General features: G+C 34.9%; 1 protein-coding gene and 1 long non-coding RNA gene across 2 annotated transcripts; both read left to right on the top strand.

The window, feature by feature from the left end:
* Positions 1-14,727: 14,727 nt before the first annotated feature.
* LOC130470580 (uncharacterized) lies at positions 14,728-18,960 on the top strand. Its single transcript, XR_008931277.1, has 3 exons — positions 14,728-15,104; positions 15,179-15,236; positions 18,749-18,960. It is a non-coding gene; the product is annotated as an uncharacterized lncRNA (long non-coding RNA).
* Positions 18,961-18,975: 15 nt separating this feature from the next.
* Positions 18,976-20,827, top strand: LOC130470188 (uncharacterized). The gene is made up of 2 exons (XM_056839827.1): positions 18,976-18,985; positions 19,503-20,827. The coding sequence occupies exons 1-2, from the start codon at positions 18,976-18,978 to the stop codon at positions 20,825-20,827; spliced, it is 1,335 nt and encodes a 444-aa protein (XP_056695805.1).
* Positions 20,828-21,462: the final 635 nt, after the last annotated feature.

Genomic DNA, 21,462 nt, shown 5'->3' with positions numbered 1-21,462 from the left:
ACCTTTTGATCTACTTATGGTAGAAAAGATCATGAACTAGTATGTACTCGTTGCATGGAATAACTCATTATCCGAAAATGACCAAACTAAATTAACCAGAAATCTTCAAACAAATTGCTAATTAACCCCTATAAATATCAATCATTGTGTAGTATATTTAAGTGGGGACGTGAGGTAGAAGAATAAATAAATAATCTAAAGGATAAATTTAGTGAATAAGTAAAAATAGACACTTTTATAGTTTTATTATTTTAACTCCTCGATAGATAGGTAAGATTTTTTTAAAAATTTTATAAATTAACTTTACAACCTACACCTACCTAATGAAAAGGAACAAAGAAAAACTAATCTGATTCATGCGGATAAAGATGGTCGTGGGTCGGGTTGGGTCGGACCGAGGTTAACCCGACCCAGTACGAAAAAGCACGGCCATGCAAGAGCACGAAGTCGTGGGCCGTGGGCTTGTGTCGTAGTGTTTTGGGAAAAGCACGACAACTCGACAATACACGACACAACACAACAAAATACGCCAAATTTAGTAAAATTAGGTTTAGGCACGACGACCTGACCCAATTCTTGGGCCTGAGCTCTGTTTTGAAATTTTCGGTCTGACACGGCATGCACAACCCGATGCAAAGTGAGCTTGGCGTAAGTCAGGCTTGTTCAGGGCCATGAACCGTGGGCTCGGCCAGAAGCCCGACCCAGCCCGTACATGGGGATAAGTCCCAAGACAAGGGCCCAAGACCGATCCCCATCTCCACAGCTCTTCCTTGGTAGGTAAGAAATTGAATACAAGAATAATGATTTGATCGAGCATTTCCAGATAATCTTCATACATGTTGCACATTATATATCCTAATATCCTATACGCATTTATAGTTTTATGCTACTTGAGCTATATAGTAGGGAATTAGGGATAGGAGTACCATCATATTTACACCTCTACTTGCACGAGTTGCACCTTGAATTTGGGTCATTCTCAAGCCTACATAGTTAAAGCCGCCATTCATAAAGGACTTCAAGAAGTTAGAAATCAAAATATCAGAAAACTTATCATTGAAGAAGACAATCTCTTTAATTATCATAAACGCAACAAAATGAATTTGGGCTATACCTTGGAGATTGCATAATATCATTACATACATCAAAGCTTTCCTCCAGCACTTTGATCATTGGATTTGGGACAAATAGAGCAGCGAACTGGATTGCAAATGTTGGACGGATAGTTAATAACAGCGTGTATATCGAACCTTGTAAAACTCTGTTCTGTTCAACTTATTTTGACTTATTTCAGAATAAGTCAAATTAAGTTAAGATAAGTTCAGTTAAGTTTAGATAAGTTTACATAATATAAGTTCAGCAAAAATAAGTTTTTTCAGAAATTTTCACACACAAATAAGTTTATTTCAGATAAAATAATTTTTTTTTTCCAGATAAAATAAGTTCCGTTAATTTCAAATAAGTTCAATTAATTTCAGATAATATAAGTCTAGTCAAAATAAGTCCAATAGAACGGAGCCTAATAATCTTCAGTTACTTTCTATTTTTCATGATGACTATTTAAGAGTATCCCTTGGACGGAGTGCTCATAATGTATACTTCCTCTGTTCTTATTTATATGACACAATAGGGTTTTAGACACTATTTACACAAACACCTTTGACTTCTTTTTGTGGTTTATACATAAGAAAAAACATAGTCGTGTGGGGTCTTATTAGATTCGTATCAGTAAATATTATTTAAATATCAACTTTTTATAATTTTTTCCGATCCACAATTAGAGATATTAGAGCAACAATAAGGGAGGGACTCTTATTTTGGTGTCTCTTAGTCTCTCTCCTATGCCACATAAGCTTCAACTTCAAATAAGAGTCCCCACCTAAAATTTGTGGAAATGGACTAACTCTTAATACCAACTCTTATTCTCTCTTGCCCTCTTTTTTTATTATATTTTTATACAAAAACAATGACATGGCACTAGCTCTTATATGTAAGAGCTAGCTCTTATTTAAGAAATTTCTCTTACAATCTCAAATAAGAGACTCTCATTACACACTTAAGAGCTAGCTCTTATTTTTTTTCTCTCTCCTTAAGAGTCACCTAAGAGCTCCCCCTTATTGTTGCTTTTAATGTTTGAAATCGTGCATTGGCTAACGTGCCTAAATAATTGTGTCATTTAAAAAAGAACGGAGGAAGTATTTTTCTTACCTTTCAAAAGTTAAATAAAAAGTTACCTTTCCGTACTAGTACTACATAGTCAGATCTAAGTACTCTATAATACTTCTTCTGTCCCTTAAAGTTTTTCCAAGTTTAGAAAAAAAAAATTCCTTTGAATCTGTCCAATATCTATACCTAGTATTTAAAAAGGAAAACCACATTTGATTAGATGACAAGTGTCACCACATTTGATTAGATGACACGTGTCATCCATTCTTTTCTTCATCCATTTGGTTTTTTATTCTACTTTTTCTTTGTTGTTTGATATATTATACAATTCTAACCGCTTCTTTCACTTCATTTTCCTCTTACAACATCAATTTACCAATCTATTCATTCACCATCTGCCGCTCCATCTTCCCGATTAACACTCAATATTAATACACTATTTAACTTTCAAATTTTACCTCTATTTAAATCTATGATATATTATCTTTGAAGTCACAAGCTCAATAAAATTAGAACTTAAAAAAGATAGATTATATAACCACTATACAACCGCCCGTTCTTTGAACGGGCTCAAAAGCTAGTTACTTTAAACTACGGAGTATTATATTGGTCCACTACTTTACTCTCGCATTATTTACTACATTTGATCCCATGAATTTCCTTTCTCAACAACTTCACTCAACCAATAAACAAAAAGACTACATAATCTTATAGGGCAAACAAAAAGAGAAGGAGAGACTACTAACCAAAGAATATGTTAGGAGCTAAATCAAGGTTATCAAAATCGTGATTCTACTTTAAATCGGAAGGGACACTTAGAATCGAATCATAAAATCGAATCGTAGAATCTTACGATTCTACGAACAAGATAATCAAGATTTTATTCTCAAAAGTCATTTAAAGTGCTTATATTATAGGTAAAAAACTTAATAATTGAAATATGTAGTTGTTTAATAGCTAAATAAGCAATAATTAACAATATTTATCTATTAATAACTTTCTCAACGTGATTTAAATTTATGAGGTTTTCGTTAGTCAAGAAAAAAGTGTAGAATCATGTAGAATCGTAAATCGAATCGTTGACAATATTTAAATCGTAGAATCTTATGATTCTACGATTTGAATCGCGATTTTAATAATCATGAGCTAAACTTAATATTCCTTCTTGCATTCATACTTCATACTTCATCTGTTCTTATTTACCTAATATAATTGGATTTATGACACTATTCACAAAAGCCCCTTTGACTTCACTTTGTGATTTATATTTAAGAAAAAACATAGTCGTGTGGGGTCTTATTAGATTCGGCTCAACAAATATTTTTTAAATATCAACTTTTTATAATTTTTTCTTATCCATAATTATAGATATTAACATTTAAAATCATGCATTAATAAACGTGTATAAATAATTATGTCATTTTAAAAAGAAAAGATTAAGTACTTCCTACTTCATGAAATTGGACCTTGCTTGCATGGCTATCGAGCACTATTTAAAAGAATCTTTCAAAGTACCACGGAAAATAATGTACCACTCCGTATTAGTACCACGTACTATAGTACGGAGTACAACAAACATTATACTTCCTCCGTCTCGGTATACTTGACCTGTTTTCCTTATCGGGCCGTCCCTTAATACTTGATCTGTTTCTAAAAATGGAAATATTCTAACAATATTATATTATTTCTCACTCCACCCCTATTAACCCACCTACCCCTTACTCCATACAAAAAAAAATTAAAAATTCAACCCCTACTCTCCCCCAACCCCACCTCTTAACACATTTCCCACTAACTACATTAAAATAATACCCCACTATCAACTACTCCCTCCGTCCCGGAATACTTGACCTATTTTCCTTATCGGGCCGTCCCTTAATACTTGATCTGTTTCTAAAAATGGAAATATTCTAACAATATTATATTATTTCTCACTCCACCCCTATTAACCCACCTACCCCCTACTCCATACAAAAAATAATTAAAAATTCAACCCCTACTCTCCCCCAACCCTACCCCTTTACACATTTCCCACTAACTACATTAAAATAATACCCCAATATCAACTACTACTTATTAAATTAAATAAGTCAATTCAAGTCCCTTAAACTCTGTGCCGGTCAAACCGGGTCGAGTATTCCGGGACGGATGGAGTACTACCTATTAAATTAAATAAGTCAATTCAAGTACCTTAAACTCTGTGCCGGTCAAACCGGGTTGAGTATTCCGGGACGGAGGGAGTAATACTTAGCACCAAAAAAATAAAAAATATTATAATATAAATTTTTAATAAAATTTATTTAATAGACTATTTAAGATATTACTCCGTAATGGTTAAAGAGTTAACCATGTTCTTTTTAGCATAATTTCAATTTCAAGTCTTATTTTTCAGTTTCAAGGAACAAGGTTTTACCCTTATTCAGAAACGAGAAAATTAGAGTCTTCAAGTCATGGACAGAATTCTTATAACTCATGACTTCAATCAACCAACCTCCATGAAATAAAATATGGAGTATTTCTATTTTAGATTAGATAAGAAGAAAAGAACTTATTGAACCAACATCTATCACATGTTAATCAGTTCAGTTACATGAGTTAAAACTCGAGTCACTCAATGCTAATTAGTACTCGTATCATTATCCCTAATGTTTGATTTATATTGTTTACTTAGCAAGGAAAAAAAATTGAATTTTCTAATCAACACAAAATCATACAATTGGATTATATTCTCTCTCACAAGTCACGCCTTGTTTTTCAATATACTTATCAAATTATGGTAGGGCCAACATGAAAGCAAATAAAATTCGAAATTCCAATATCCAAAAAAGAAGAAAAAGAAAAGGATATTGACTTCACATGTTGCAATTTCATAGTGTAAGAAGTTCCTTTCCATTAAATTATTTAAACCAATAACTTGGTTAAGAAAGCTTGATGACCAAATGACCCGGTAGAGCTATCAAATCGATAGTCTACACGACTACACATTTAGATTATACCAAATGTTCACAGTGTATCTCGATTAGGGGTGTACAAAAATCCCCGACCGAAGGGAATCGGTCTGGTCTGCGGGTCGAGAAATATTAATTTCTGGTCTGGTTCGATTCAAAACCCGATTTTGTACCGTATCGAATTTTCCTTAATGCGGAGTAAAATACGAAGTATAATATAAACTATTCAAAATTTTAATTCTCTCCTTTAATATTGTGATATATTTAGTTTTAGCTTCCAAAAAGGGCCTTAAACAATTGTTTTTATATAGATATTTTTTCTTTTTACCATAATTTTTAGAAAAAAAAATAGAAATAGGTCTACAATCGGACCAAACTGGTCCGGTCCGGGTTTTGGGACCGATTTTTCCGGTCCGGTCTGGATCCGGTCCAAGCACGATGTGTCCGGTCTTTGGATCTTGAATTATCAATATTTTGGTCTTCGATCCAGTCCAATCCGGGTTTGGACCGATGAACACCCCTAATCACGATTACACTTAACATACATGGAGAAGGATTTTAATTTACGCGTACACGTGAGCTATATTACTATTTGTTTTATGGATATGAACTAACTACTCCGTATATGTTCTTTGAGAATGAAAGATACTCCCTCTGTATTTTATTAAGAGTCACACTTACCAATTCTGGACGTATTTTATTAGTAGTCACACTTTCATTTTTAGTAACTTTTCTACCCCACCATCTAATTAAATACTATATTAAATAATATACATAATTATTCTATCACTAACCATTACATTACATTAAACAACCTTCAAAAAAAAAAAACCATTACATTAAACAATTAATTTTAGAAACCCCACCCCTCCAATCTTTAATGGTCCCCACTTATTTACTTGATTAAAATATTTACCCCAACCCCACTTGTTTTATTATTTTATTTCATTCAACTATTTTTCCTTAATACACGCGTCAGGTCATATGTGACTCCTATTTAAATACGAAGGGAGTATATATTCTTTGAATTCAAACTATTTATTCATTTTAAAACATGATATGCACCCGAATGTATAAACTATATTTTCTCGAATCTAATTGGTTAGAAATTGGGTGTAATCACAAGTCATGTTAATTAATCATTTAATCATTTATGTGGGATTAGCGTGTCTTAATGATTCTAGCATAGTCATTGACTACGTCGACTATATTAAGAAATAAGATTATGACCGTTAGATCTTCTCTCGATACATCCGGGCCATCCAAATTAAATCTCTACACTTTAAAAAGTGGAGATCAAGTTACTGTTCCTTATGAACAGTAACTACCCTATTTCTCTATTTTAATGGACCAACTTAGAATAGCAACAAATTTCACTATCAGCATATAGCAATAGCAAATACTCCGTAACAATTAGCAAATTTCCAATTTCAATAAGCAACTACAATTAATTCAATCATTTGTCGAAAAACCAACACTAATCAACATGATAATTGACTGAAAGCAAAATTCCTACTCCAAAACCTTAAAATGTCAAAAAAAATTAATTAAAAAATAAAAGGTTCGGAAATCATTAAATATGAAGATGATAAAAGAAGAATATACAAGCTGATAGATAGTATTTTTTTATTTGAACTTATGCTTAAAAATTGTCAATGTAATCTGTAGTAAATTAAAGCACAATAAATTAATAAATACTGTACTACTTTGTCATCTACTCGTGGGGTGCTAGAACACCATCGGTGTCAAATTTGAAATTTCCAGCTACACTGTGCGCAACGCGCATAGCCCGCTACTAATTTATATAAAAGAAACTATTTAACGGATTGTTTTTTTGATTTTGATTAGGGGTAAAAGGCAAGATTTTCGTTAAACCCATTAACTTACGTTATTTAATTTTAAGGGGAAGGGCCTCCAACAAATAAAGGTGCGCATGCATAAGAAACATCGAGTCTTTTTTCATCAATAGGTGTGTATGGGGTTTGGTCACCTGCTAGGCTTGCTAATGAAGTCATTACTAATTATTTACTATGTTAATTATTGGTAAGGAATATGTCAAAGTATTACCGGCATTTGATAATTGTACAAAGTTGATTTTTTTGTTTGTTATATTGTTTTTGTTTAAGATAGTTTAAACGTACATTAAAATAACGGTTTTTTCATGAAATGCCCCCGAGGTTTGCAAAAATGCACCAAATACCCTCGCGCCTTTTGAATCACATAATATACCCCTATTTTTTTATACTGTTCATGAGATGCACCTTTGAGTTAACGCCGTTAGTCTGCCGTTAGTCGCGTTTTACTATTTTGCCCTTAATACATGTTTTCGACATAAATTCCAAAAAAAAAAAATCAAACTTATTTCTCTTTCTCTCTCCTCTCCGACGTTCTTCCCCCTGCTATCTAGTGGCCGGCGGCGTCCGGTTTCCGCTCTCTGGTCGCCGACGGAGGCCGATTTCCGTCTTCCCCTTTCCGACGTCCTTATTCGTCGCTGTCGAGTTTACCCGTCGTGAGGTTCCACTCTCTCCTTCTCTCCTTGACTAGATTGGAATTGCATTTATTGATTTCAGTGTTGAATGTTGTTGCCGTCATTGTTGTTGTTTTTTTGTTGCTATTGTTTTCAATTTTCTGGATGTTGTTGTTGTCGTCGATAGAATTGATAGACTATTAGAGTAAATGTATTGTTTTTTTCGAATCCAAACATAACCTGTTTGCTGCTATTTGAATGTTGTCGTCATTGTTGTTGTTTTTTGTTGCTATTGTTGCCATTGTTGTTGTTGCTGTCAATTTTATGGTTGTTGTTGTCGGTGGAAGTGAATTGATTGATTGATTAGAGTAAATTGATTGATTAAAGTAAATTAATTGATTGATTAGAGTAAATTGATTGATTTTTCGAATACAATCAGCCCCTTTGGTATGTATGTAACCCAGAATTTCACATCTTTTATGGGTTGCTAAAAGTTGGGTTGTTAATTACTTGTATATGAGAAAATATGTTGATTGGACTGACTTTATAACTGATCTTTATGCAAAGTTAATCCAGTTGCATAAAACTTCAGCATGTTGTATTCTATGCAATCGGGTGACAGGATGCAGCCAACACGTTCTAGTTTCTGGCGCCATTCTAAATGTTGTTGCTGCATTATCTGGTAAGCAGAAATGCTTTTATAGGTATAGTGTAATTGCCTATGTTTCAATAGGCAGAAAAATTGCATTATAAGAACATCGTTGTATATCAACTTGTCAATATATTTGAACTATGAACTCGTAGTTATTGGTACATATGAATTCATTCTGTGTACATATGTTCAAAGCATGAGGATTAGGCTCCGAACTTGCTAGTGTGGTCATTGTTAGTATTGAATACCCAAGCATGGTTCTATTGGTTCCCTGAATAGTGGGTGGGTATTCTTAATAGTGGGTGGGTATTGTTAAGTTCAATAAAATTGAACCAATGGAACTACCGAATTATTGAGACTGATTTTGATGATTTATGAGCTTGAATTCTCTTATGTTGCAAGAGAATATTTGCTAATATCTTGAATATTTGTTTATGCATTTATTTTCAGGCTCAGAAGGTTTCTCAGGTTCACGTTTCGCAGCCCAAGCTCGAAGAGGAGAGGTTCAAAGTGTTTGCTGGCAACATCAGGTGGAGGTAAATTCATGAGTCTAGTTTGCTTGCACTTGGGAAGAGAGTTCGTTCCTCAATGGTGGCTGCTGGATTTAGATGTATTTGGTGCAACTTAGTTTTAAAATAGTTTTATATCCTTATTTATAGTTTCAGTTACTACAAAACCATCAAATTCTGCAGTTTAAAAGCATTTTGCGTATTTGGTGCAACTTAGTTTCAAAATAGGTGTATATTGTGCAATAAATTTATAAATAGGGGTATTCTGTGAATTATAAACACGACTTAACGGAGGACTAACGGAAGGTCGGTTTAGGGGTATTTTGTGCAAACTTGGGAAAAAATAGGGGTATATTATGTGATTCAAAAGACGCGAGGGTATTTGGTGCATTTTTGCAAACCTCGAGGGCATTTCATGAAAAAACCGTTAAAATAATACTTTATAGAATTGTAGTTCACAAAGTATACCAGTTACTACTCCCTCCGTCCCAAAATTATCTTCCTGCTTTCCTAAACGAGCGTCCCAAAATTATCTTCCTGTTTCTAATTATAGATGTACTAACTTTTCACTTTACCCTTGTTTGAGACCACTAAAATTAAAAAAAAACAAGGAAAACTAATTAATAACACAAAAATCAGAAAAAGAGGAGGGGATCATTTGATGGAAAAAATGACCCCATATTACCCCTATTTGTGCTGAATATGTGTGTTTTAAATATGAGCATTTTGATTGGTTGAGAATAAATATTATTGTATTCTTATTGGTTAAACTATTTTGATTAGGATCCATGTGCAAAAGAGGAGGGGACCATTTTGCTTATTCCAACACAAGTACAATCCAATCATTAGACTTATCCACTCCAAATATTTTTCTTAAAAACCGTGAAATTGGTCAAACAGGAAGATAATTTTGGGACAGAGGGAGTATATCCTATGTAAAAAAAAAAAAACAGTTCATTACAAAAGTTTTGGGGCCCTGTAAACCCTTAGAGCAAGATCAAGGGGGTCTTGTCTTAAGATTTTCTTCATTTGCCATGTCAGCATTTCATTAATATTAAATAATTAAATTATTGTTAAGACTCCTTAAGATTCAATCAAATTTAGCTCTTCACCCATTAAATCATTTAAGACTTGTAAATTTATGTAAAATATCATTTTATTATTTAATTTTACTCACATACCGAATCTTAAGTTGAGTCTTTATTTTTTCAAGACTCACTTTAAGACTTTGATAAAACTTGTCTACTTCAATGCTACAATTTCTATATGTCTGATCTTAAGATTGATGAATCATATGCCATATCAACACAATTCATGTCTTAAGACGTGGGACTGATCATGCTCTTACACATTCGAAGCCTCGAAGGTATTACATTGAACTATACTCTTGTAAACAAAAACTCTCTATAACCGAATATATAGGCAACACTTTGATTGTTGGGCCTCGATTGCTTGAGCCACCTTCAACTCCCATTTCACATCCCAAGTGTATAAAAATATTATTGAATAGCAAGAGATAGACAATTACTACTTCCTCTATCCCTTAATACTCGCACCGTTTTGACTTTTTGCACTATTCATATAATTCACTTTGACCCTATTTTATTTATAGTATATAAAAACAAATGTTAGTATATAATATATTGTTGGCTTCATCTTAATTTATATTTTCAAATATTAATATTTTTATAAGTTTTTATAATATGTAATTAAAGATATTGGTGGTCAAAGTTGTGTATTGACAAGCGTGTCCAGTCAAAACGGTGCGAGTATTAAGGGATAGATGAAGTACTTTACCTGATATATTTACTTATCTAAACTTTAAGTACGTCACTAACCATTTTTTTTTAAAATCAAACTTATTCATTATAAAAAGTCATCCAACATCTATAAAAAGATTTAAATCTAACAAATACATAGTAATTGAATCAAATAAAAACTTCATTTCATCGTAGCTACAGTCGTAGTATATAGAACATTCTGAATACTCTATTTTATATTACTGTGATTTACAACTTTCTTCGAGAAGAGTATGTAGATCTGTTGTAGCCGTAATAAATATGTTAGTCTGATTCGTCTGATTGTAGTAGAAAAATTGACCACCTTTTCGGTCCCGTACGAATATTTACCAAAGAAACAACATGAACTAAACTAAAAACACGAAACTTAATTGATTTACACTTTCGGATGGATGTGAATATAAGGAGAGTTGGTTGGCCAAAAAAGAATAGGACAAAAGGTCTATAGAATCAAACAAACCAAAAGGATACTTACTACACTGAAAATATGTAGTTTTATTGAAATCAAACGTAATATACACAATAGAATATAAGAGAAAGGGTAAAAAGTAACCAAATTTCCGAAGAAATTTAGCTTTTCCGACCTAAGAAACCGTAATCTTTATAAACCATAAAAAGAGAAGGAGAAGAGTTATTAGGATTCGGATTCTGTACCTACGTCACTAACCATTTTCTTTCTTCTTGTTTGTAGAACCTTTATATGAGTTATTTGAATTGGATTATATCCAAATACTACATATTTGAACTCATGTTTCTGAATATGAAGTAACCTAGCCTAAATTCTCATAACATCTGTTCAACTTTTTTCAAAAAAAATTATGTAAATCTCTTCAACTCTCGTTCCCTCTGGATCTAAAACTATGAAAAATCGGAAAGAAGAAAGTTAAAATTAAAATTAATACTCTCTTTTTCTCTAATTATTTGTCCATTTAATAATATTGCTTTATTAAGATTTGGTTATTTGAAATAGAGAAGAAACAAAAATAATGGGTCAAACGTATTTTAAGTGAGAGGAAATTTGTGGTCCCATGAATTTTTATGATAATGAAACAATCTTTTAAGCACGGTCTAAAATAACAAATGGGGAAAACAAAAGGGGTAGAGGGAGTATTTCACTTCGTAGTAAGCATTCCAATATTCCATTTGTGTGAAAATTCTAGTACGTCTATACAATTTGAGGGATTCGATCGACAACAAATTTAATAAGTTTTCATTCCGTTTCACATTACTCGTTATTAACTTTTGTACAAAGTTTTAGGGGATAACTAATTTCTTGGTTTATCAATTGTTATTTTATTGAAGAAGTAGATGTGCGAGAAGTTAGTGAAATATTTTTTTTGATTGAATGAGTGTGGGTGTGAGACCAAACTTCTTTTAGTGAGATGAGAGAGACAATATAATAATTATGGGACAATATTAGTAATTTAGAAGTATAACCAACAATGTAGGACAGATGAAAAAGGAAAGTGTAACGATTAATGTGAAACGGAGAGAATATTGCATCGTCTCTCTTGTTTGACCCATTACCGTATCGGTATGTCCCCAAAAGATTGTTCGATTATTAAAAATGATCATGATGACGGCTACAGAGTATTTTATTCTCACATAAAACAATTTGGTCTCACCGCTTTTGTGTTTCTCAATTTCACCCAACACAATTCTCAGTGAAGTAGTTTTTATACATGGGACAAACAAAAATAGACGGAGAGAATAATATGTCTCAAATTGTTAAATGTAAATTTTTGCAAAAAAGTCTGAGCAGAGTAGTAAATTATCAGACCACATCTCAGTATATCACATCTTTTACATCGAGTAAATAGGTCTGGAGGTCCCTAAACTTTGCCAAAAGGAGCAGTTAGGTCCCTCAAGTTTCAAAAGGAGCATTTAGGTCCCTCAAAATGGATGGAAAACGCTGCTTTTTGTCTTCCGTCACTAACGGCCGTTAAAATGAATATAATAATATAAAAAATTATTAAAATAAAAGGAGAATTAATATACACGTAGATTAATGATTGAAAACAGATGATTTTGATGAAAAGAAGCCCTTTCCAATTACTTAGCCTTTTCAACTTACTTTTTCTATGTGTACACGTGGAAACCCTTCCAACTTCCCTCGTTTTTTCTGGTTCCTTCTTAATAATGTTTTGGCGGTATTTTTTTTACTGTTCCCAACCCTATTTCCCCCCTTTTCACTTCCTATTTATATGGTCCCCCCCCCCCCCCCCCCCCCCCCCATTTTCACTCTCAGTTGTCTTTTTCCCATTTACTCACTTAAACACTTGAGAGAATTTGAAGTTATTGCTCTGGTGATTCTGCAAAAATGGGTTCTTGCGTATCCAACAAACGATCTGGTGATTCCAAGTGGGAAGTTCCCTCCCCCAGGAAGAGAACAAGAATATCTAGATGGGATGAAGGTACTTTCATTCAATTTGTCGGTTTTTTCAATAAATGTTTGCAGTTGAGCCATGATAAATTAGGGCTTTTTTGTTAAGTAACTTTTTCCCAAAATTGGTGCATGCATTATCTTGATTGTGGTGTTTTATATGTTAATTTAAACAATCGTGGGCTGATTTTGCATAATTTATCAATTGAAGTTGGAATTAGGGTATCGTCCGTTTTTACTTTCCAATTTTTAATTCGAATTGATGCTTGCATGTTCTTGAAAATGGTGTTTAATATGTTAAATTATACAATTGTTGCCTAATTTGGAATTAATTTAAACTAGATTTTGTAGCAATTAGGGTCTCACTTACTGTTTTTGATTCACTTAAATAAAAAACAGAGTTTGATTAATTCGAATTGATGCTTGCATGTTATTGAAAATGGTGTTTATTTAAACTATTGTTTCTTAATTTGGAAGTATTTTAATCTAGATTCCGTTTAATAATTAGGGTTTACTTACTGTTTTATTGACTTTGGCCGTTACTTTGACTTTAGGAGACCTTGCTTTAAGGGAGACACACCCCCTTTGTCATCATCAAGACATCCTCATCACCCAGATCTTCACCAAGCTGGAATGGGAGGGGCAGGCTGCTGTGCAGATGGTATACAAGCAGTGGCGTAGGTGGGCCAAGTTGCGGTACCGCCTCCCATACCACTACCCTCAAGGATGCTACCGCGCGTGGCTGCGGGAGTGGGTGATCATGGACATCATTGACAATGATGGTCGTGACTTCCACGCCTGGATGGACAAGGACATGACCGTCTACTTTGACGGCTTCCCCCTCCTTTTCAAGGAGAAGGAGTAGCTGGTGGTGGAGGCCATGCAGGGGTGGGTGGTGGTGGCGCTGGTGGTGGCCCCTCTTTTTTCAAGCTTATGATGATCCAGCTTGTTTATAGCTTTTTTAATTTTTAATTTTCGAGGACAATTACATTACTATTGTCATTGCAATTAGGTTTTTGTGAATGTGACAAGTGTTGGTTTTTGGTATTTGTCACTGCTATGACAGTAGTTTATATTTAACCGTAGGCTTCTCCCTCAATAGTGGATTGAGGTTTGAAATGTAAGGGTTGAAGCCTACCCTTTTCTAAATGCAACTGAAATGATCATGATGAATGAATGAATGCAACTTTTTCCTTTTGTTATCTCTTGTGTTGTTATTCAAGATTTGGTTTGGTTTGATTTCTTAAAGTTTTGTTTTTTTAATTGATATTGTTTAACTTTGATCAGATGTTGATGATTTGACTTTGAACCCTTGCATATATGTGCATCATGGTGGTGAATGAGTTGTGCAAGGTGATATGGTTTATAGTGGGGGGAGGGTGGATGTCTTTGATTACATCCATGAGAATGCAGATGGCAAATATGTTAAGGAATTAGTGGATAGTTTAGGTTATAATGATATAGAGAAAGTACATTTCTGGGACCCTAGGAAAGAATTCAAGAATGGGGTTAGGTTTTTAGGTTTTGATAGTAGTACTTGTGACCCTTTCTTAGCTTTACTCTTTGAATACAAAAGCATTCATATATACATTGAACATAAAATCAAACCCACCTACAACTTTAACCTAAACAGGAGTGGAGGAGGGGGAGGAGGGAGAGGTAGCTTCCTTGAGTTGTTGAATACTGATGTGGTTGACTTAAATTCTAATTATGTGGAACCACCTTTTACCACTAGTAAAAAAATTGACATGTGCTTCTCTTCAAGTGCGGCTCATTAGTAAATTGGCAGCACTTGAGAGCAAAAAAAAATACAAAAAAATAATTTCACAAGTACGGGCTCATTTTAGAAAATTGGCAGCACTTGAGTTCAAGTGCGGGCTTATTTCACAAATGACCCGCACAAAATATTTCTAAAAATATTTCCCAATTTTATTTCATTTCGCGCTTCCCCACTTCCTCTTCTCTGGTTACTGCTTTTCCCTTTTCTCTCATCCTTCCCTCTTCTCTTGTTTCTCTGCTCCTCCCCCTCTCTGGTTCTCTGGACGCGAAACTCAACAACATAACTCAGCATACACCGGCACGACCAGTCGCGTCGCCAACGATGTTCCCCAACCGGCGACTTCTTCCTCTTCTGGCCGCGGCCGCAGCACACAGGCGTCGCTCATCCTTATCTCTTTTAGGTTTGTAATTTAAATTTAATTATTTTTTTTCCTATAATCTTGTTACTGTAATGACGAATGCCTAATTTGTCAAGGTTTTTCGATTGCGTGCTCGATTTTGCTTCTACCTACTTCCGGATTGATTTAATTCAGGTTTGTTCTTCAATTTTTTTTTCCATTTTTTTTGGCGATTCGTGTTTCTGATATGATGCTTTGCATTGAAAAGTTCGATTCTAGTATTTTTTTTTTGTAATTATTGTTGATTTCTCTTAACTTTTGATTTTTTAGGGTTTTGTTTTGATTTTTTAAACTTTTTTTATTGTTCGAATTGCGATTGTGTTCACTGGTGATGTATGCTGGGGTTCAGATTGTTTGATTTTGGCTTTTGTTGGTGGCTTTTGGATTTTGGCTTTTGTTGGTGGTAATGTATTGGTTTCAAAGTTTGATCTTTTGTTTCTCACAGGATATAAATAATTGTGGACACAAACACACACATACATTGCTACATGCATTTATTACAAACGCATATATTTACGTAGTATATATGTATGGTGTCATATTTTTCATTTTCTATGGACTCACACTCACACACATGTATATATAATGGCATAATGCACACACCGACTCACAAAAAACACGATCACGAGCACAATATGTATGGTGTGATATTGCGATTATGTGATTAAACACAAGGAGTAAATGAGGAAATGGTTACTTTAAGTACTGACGAGCAAGAAACACCCCTACACACATGTATAGGCTTAGTTCATTTTCTGTGGTCTTCTAGGTCATAACATCGCAGATCGTGATTTTTCAGACTAAAGCCTCGCCTTGATTGCCATTAATAATTATGGAGAACTATTATTGTAGGAACCATGACCAATGGACTAATTCCGGTGTATTTTTTTCAAAGATGTGGGTTTAGTATGTCAAGAATTATTACTGGAGTAATTGTGTTTGTGTTGTGAGTTTTGACATGAAAGTAAATTTTTAAGCAATTAAAATCTAGAAAAGGTAGATGAAAGATAAATATACTTTTATTTCTGATGTTTAGACTGTAATTAAGCAGTTAGTTCATTGAGGAAATATTTGAGAATGCTATAAATTGTTCAACCTAGATTTTCTCTCCTTTCATTGTGTGCTCCAAGAGCTGTAATGCAAGCTTAAATACTAAAGCTCCCGGCCCCGCTAGGTTGAGCTGCCCCTATTACTTTGCCATACATTTGTATGCTTTGTTAAGTTACATTGTTTTCTCAGAGGAGTTTTTTTTCATGTCATGAGAATATGGGTCTGTCGTTTTATTGCTTGGAATTACTACAGATTGTTTTGTGGGGATTGAAGGGGCTAAGTAGAGGAAGTTGTAAGGGTGTTGTACGCCTGTACATCTATGGTGATTATATGGTGTACGCCTAGGATAGAATTCACATACGAGTATCTTTTTGAGAACCTCTTCGCTATCCAACGTGCTTTGGACTTAACCACCTAGCTGTCTTGTGGAAGGGAAATAGCAATGGAAGGGATTTTCTCTATGCCACATCTCAACAAACTGAATCTCTAGAACCTTTTCGTTTTTGTACATGTAACAATTGAAAGGTTAGTTCTTTCACTGTCGATGATATTACCATCTTCTGTAATAAAGAGTCCCTTTCTCCCCCGTCCCCCAGAAAAAAAGACTGATTTTTTTTTTCGTGCATGTATTTTCCCAAGAATTTAATTTTACTGAATATGGTATTTTGCAGCTTTATTTGGGAGTCATTACTGCTGAATTGCTGATGACTACTATAGTTTTGTGCTATGAGTCCAACTCTTGTTTCTTCTGCATCATTTTCAATTGACTTGGTCCTAAAAAACTGCAGTTTCATTGTGCTCCAGTTATTTAATATGTGGTACGGAGTACTAATCAATCGATTTTAAGATTTTCTAAATGAATGTTTGGATTTTTGAAGATCGTCTGCTTGGGCATTTGCCCCTATACACTATTTTTGGGTTGATGTTGTTTTAGTATATCAGGTAATGCCCTGGCTCGCTATCCAAACACACTGCTTATCCACTGATTTTTGTTTTCTTATTAAATGCATATCATAGAAGCACAAGCTGATATGCCTGTTGTTGCTGTAGTGACTTTGTATTCATCTCTCCTTACCTTTACCCTGCATGTCCACCCCGACCGGCTTGATTATGCTGATCAAGTATTTGTATGTTTGTTCATCAGTATACTGCAATAGCATTGGTTTATTTGATCATGCTGATCGAGTATTTGTATGTTTGCATTGGTGTCTTGATATCTGATGTGATTGTTTATACTGCGTGTGAGATTTTCATTCTTAGTTTCTAAAGTAGAGCCATTTATTGTTTGAGTCCCTATCATCGTGTCATGACTTATTGCTTCATTCTGCATTGCATTTGCTTGGAGAAAGTCAGTGGTGCTAATTTTATGGTATACAAGATTAGGTATCTTAAGTGTTGTCACTCTTTTTTACTGCTTAATAGGTCTTTCTGAATGTATTCTTGAAAAATCGTGTGTCAACTTCAATCTTTTAAGGCCTGGAGAAGATACACTGAAGCTACTGTTTGTGTGTCTAATGGGGTCTTTAGTTTCCTCTCCGTGGAAAGTCTCATTAGGTCGGTTTCAATATGTTATTCGTTGCTAATCTCCTAGGACATGTGATACGTACCTGCTGTAAAAACTTTCCGTTAGCTTTTTTATTATCCCTCCATTAGTCCAGTGCGACTAAAGTTGTAATTTCTTGAAGAAAAATAAAATAAAAATGAAAATGACTAGCAACAATTCAGTGCCTCGGAGTCCTGTCAGATTATCACCGAGCAAGTATCAAAACCAGAGCCTGCGGCCCTGCAGATAATTAACTGAAAGTTATGCTACTCAGGCCTGCTCTTTGAATGCAAAGTACCTGTGAGTCTGAGACTCACCCTTAAACACCTGGATTTAATAATAATAAAATCTGGATGCTTCATGTTAGGCCAAAAATGTGTGACCTTTGACAGATCCCCTTACTGCATCCTTTTCAATGATCCGAATAATATAGGCTGATTACTTAGTGGAGCCAGATCCATTAGTTGGATCACAAAATTTCGACTATCACCTCCTTTTATTTATTTTCCCCGCTGGTCTTTTGAAACAGTCTCCTCTGCAAACATTTGACTTCTTTGCACCCTGCCATCAGCAGCATTAATGTTAGGTGTTCTTGCTGCTATTGTTTTTCAGAATTTGTTTCCGTCTTCATCGTACTTATCTAGTGCAAAAGTCTTGCTCTATTCTTGTGCCTCCTTCTATAGAGATGTCATGAAGACTGTCGATTTAATAAGATTCCTGGCTGGCATATAGAAACATCTGCTTCCCTTGAAATAGTCACTCTAGCATGGACATGCTGAAATTTTCAGAATTAACCAAAGAATTGCAGGCAGCTAAATCTATATCTCTTGTTGTAGAATGCAACTATGCATCAAATGAATAACCCTCATCTCAGGAAACGGGAAAGCAACTATGATATTCTGATTTAAGAGAGAAATAAGCCATTTTTATTCTTATAAGGTTCATTATTTCATTGTTGTGAGCAAATTATGTCGTACTTTATTATACCATATATACAATCATTTATAATATAACTAACATATTATTTTTCTTCTTGATGGTCGATCTTCTTTAGGTATTCAACAATCCAAGGGAGCAGCCTTTTACCATTGAGTAGATAAATGAAGTTCGAGAAAAGTTGGCAAATTTCATTACCATTTATTGTCTTTGATATTTTGTTGTAATGAATCTTAGATTATGGATGCTAGTTTTTCATAGGATTGTAATGTAATCAATTTTTATATTTACAATTATATACTATTCAATTTAATTATCTATATAATTGGATATTTTTTTTATGTGATGTATGGAGGTTAACTAGTGGGAGTGGTCTAATTATATAATATATGTAGCAGGGATATCAGTTATATAACAAATTTCTAGATCAAGTGCGGCTCATTTATATATCAAGTGCGGCTCTTTTTTATGTCAAGTGCGGGCTAATTTCCAAAATTGGCAGCACCAAATTTGTCAAGTGCGGGCTCATTTTCAAAATTGGCAGCACAAACTTTGTCAAGTGCGGGCTCATATTGCAAAATTGGCAGCACCAAATTTGTCAAGTGCGGGCTCATTTTGTAAATTGGCAGCACTTGAAGCATCAAGTGCTGCCAATATTTTGGCAGCACTTGAGAAACATCAAGTGCGGGCACGCCATGTGCTGCACATGTAAAAGCCCGCACTTAACCCCTTAAAATGAGCCCGCACTTGAGCTTTTTTCCTCTAGTGTACAGTACTCCCACCCAAACAAACTGAACCTCAACCTGAACCTCAACCTGAACCTCAAATTTAACCTCAAAATGTGCCTCAACCTGAAATTGATTATGATTCAGAGGGTACAGATGAGGATGATGATGAGTTAGCCACTGCTAGGTCTAAGATATCTGATGATATGAGAAGGGAAAAGGCTTATTTTGAGGAGTTAGTAATGCTGAAAAAACTAGCAGAAAGTAAAGTAGAAGGTGGTCTGAATTTAGGGGATGACTTTGATGGATACAGTGACTTAGACAGCCCTAGTGAGTCAGAAGATGAGGATGATGTTGGTTACTTAGTTGCACCACAACACCATAAGAGGGGGAGAGGGAAACAGAAGCAAAACAACATTGAAACTGAAGAGAGGGAAGCCACTTTTTATGTTGGGCAACAGTTTGAGAATCCAAAGACATTTAGGAAAGCAATCATAGATTATTCAATTGATAAAGGAAGAAACATTCCATTTTCTAAAAATGATTCCACTAGGGTTTGTGCAGAGTGTGAGCACAAAGATAAAGGTTGTAAATGGAGAATTTGGGCTTCATGGGAGAGAGGAAGAAGGTCATTTACAGTGAAGACATTTGTCAGTGAGCACACTTGTGGTAGGACGCCTATCATTAAGAAGATGACTTCACATTGGATTGCAGAACACTATCAGAATCTGTTTAAGGTTAACCCTTACATGAGAGTGCAAGATCTTCAGGAAACCATTTGGTTAGAAAAGGGTATAAGGGTGAGCAAAGACAAGGCTGCCAGGGCTAGGAGAAGGGGTCAAGCACTCATTGTTGGTGAATACAAAGAGCAGTATGCATTACTCCCAAGGTATGCAGCTGAGATACTAAGAAGCAATCCAGGGAACACAGTGAAGTTGAAGTTGGATGCAAATGTGTTTGACAGACTGTATTTGTGTTTTGAGGCACTTAGAAAAGGGTTCTTGGCAGGATGCAGACCTTTCATATCACTTGATGGATGTTTCTTAAAGGGACCATTTGGGGGTCAATTGTTAGTAGCAGTAGGGAGGGATGGAAACAATCAAATGTTCCCTTTGGCTTGGGCTGTTTGTGAGGTTGAGAGCACTGACACATGGAGTTGGTTTCTAGAACTTCTAGCTACTGATTTAGGCACTAGTGAAGGAGCAGGGTACACATTCATGTCTGACCAACAAAAGGGTTTACTTGCTGCTGTTTCAAATGTGTTTCCACAAGCTGAAAGTAGGGTGTGTGCAAGGCATGTGTATTGTAACTTTAGGGGAGTGTTTGGAGGTGGTTTAGAGTACATAAAACAATTCTGGACTATTGCAAAAAGCAACACAGTAAATCACTTCAATGAAAACATTGAAGTAATGAGGGCTATTTCACATGAAGCTGCTGAAGACCTACTGAAAAGGAACTACAAGAAATGGTAGGGCATTCTACACTCCATTATCTTGTTGTGACAGTGTAGATAACAACATGAGTGAGGTGTTTAATGCATACATCTTGAGTGCAAGGCACAAGCCTATTATTACCATGTTGGAAGATATCAAAGAGGGTTTGATGGAAAGACTGCATAAGAAAAGAGATTTCATTGGGAAAAAGGAGATAATGTTATGTCCTAGGATCCAAATTCAGTTAGAGAAACACAAAATTTGGGCTAGGGGTTGGAATGCATACTGGGATGGTGGGTTTTGCTATGGAGTAAGAGAAGGTGCAACACAGGTTAAGTATGTGGTGGATCTGAACCAACATACTTGCAGTTGCAATGCATGGCAGGTGAGTGGGATTCCATGCAAACATGCAATTGTTGCTATATGGAATAAAGTAGACCACCCAGAACAATATGTCAATGCCTATTTCTGCAAACATACCTACATGAAGGCATATGAATTTTTGTTAGAGCCTTTAAATGGTCCTCAAGAGTGGCCTACTTCTGATAGCATTGTTGTGGCTCCAAAGGTGAAAAAGGTCAATGAAAAACCTAAAACAAAGAGGAGATATGGTGTTGGAGAGGTAACTGCATCTGGTAAGCTGAAGAGAACAGGCTGTGCCATGAAATGCAGCT

Source organism: Spinacia oleracea, chromosome 3, assembly GCF_020520425.1.
Source record: "Spinacia oleracea cultivar Varoflay chromosome 3, BTI_SOV_V1, whole genome shotgun sequence".
In the NCBI taxonomy this organism is placed as follows: domain Eukaryota; kingdom Viridiplantae; phylum Streptophyta; class Magnoliopsida; order Caryophyllales; family Amaranthaceae; genus Spinacia; species Spinacia oleracea.
The sequence above is the reverse complement of the archived record's forward strand: the minus strand, read 5'-3'. Positions and strand labels throughout refer to the sequence as shown.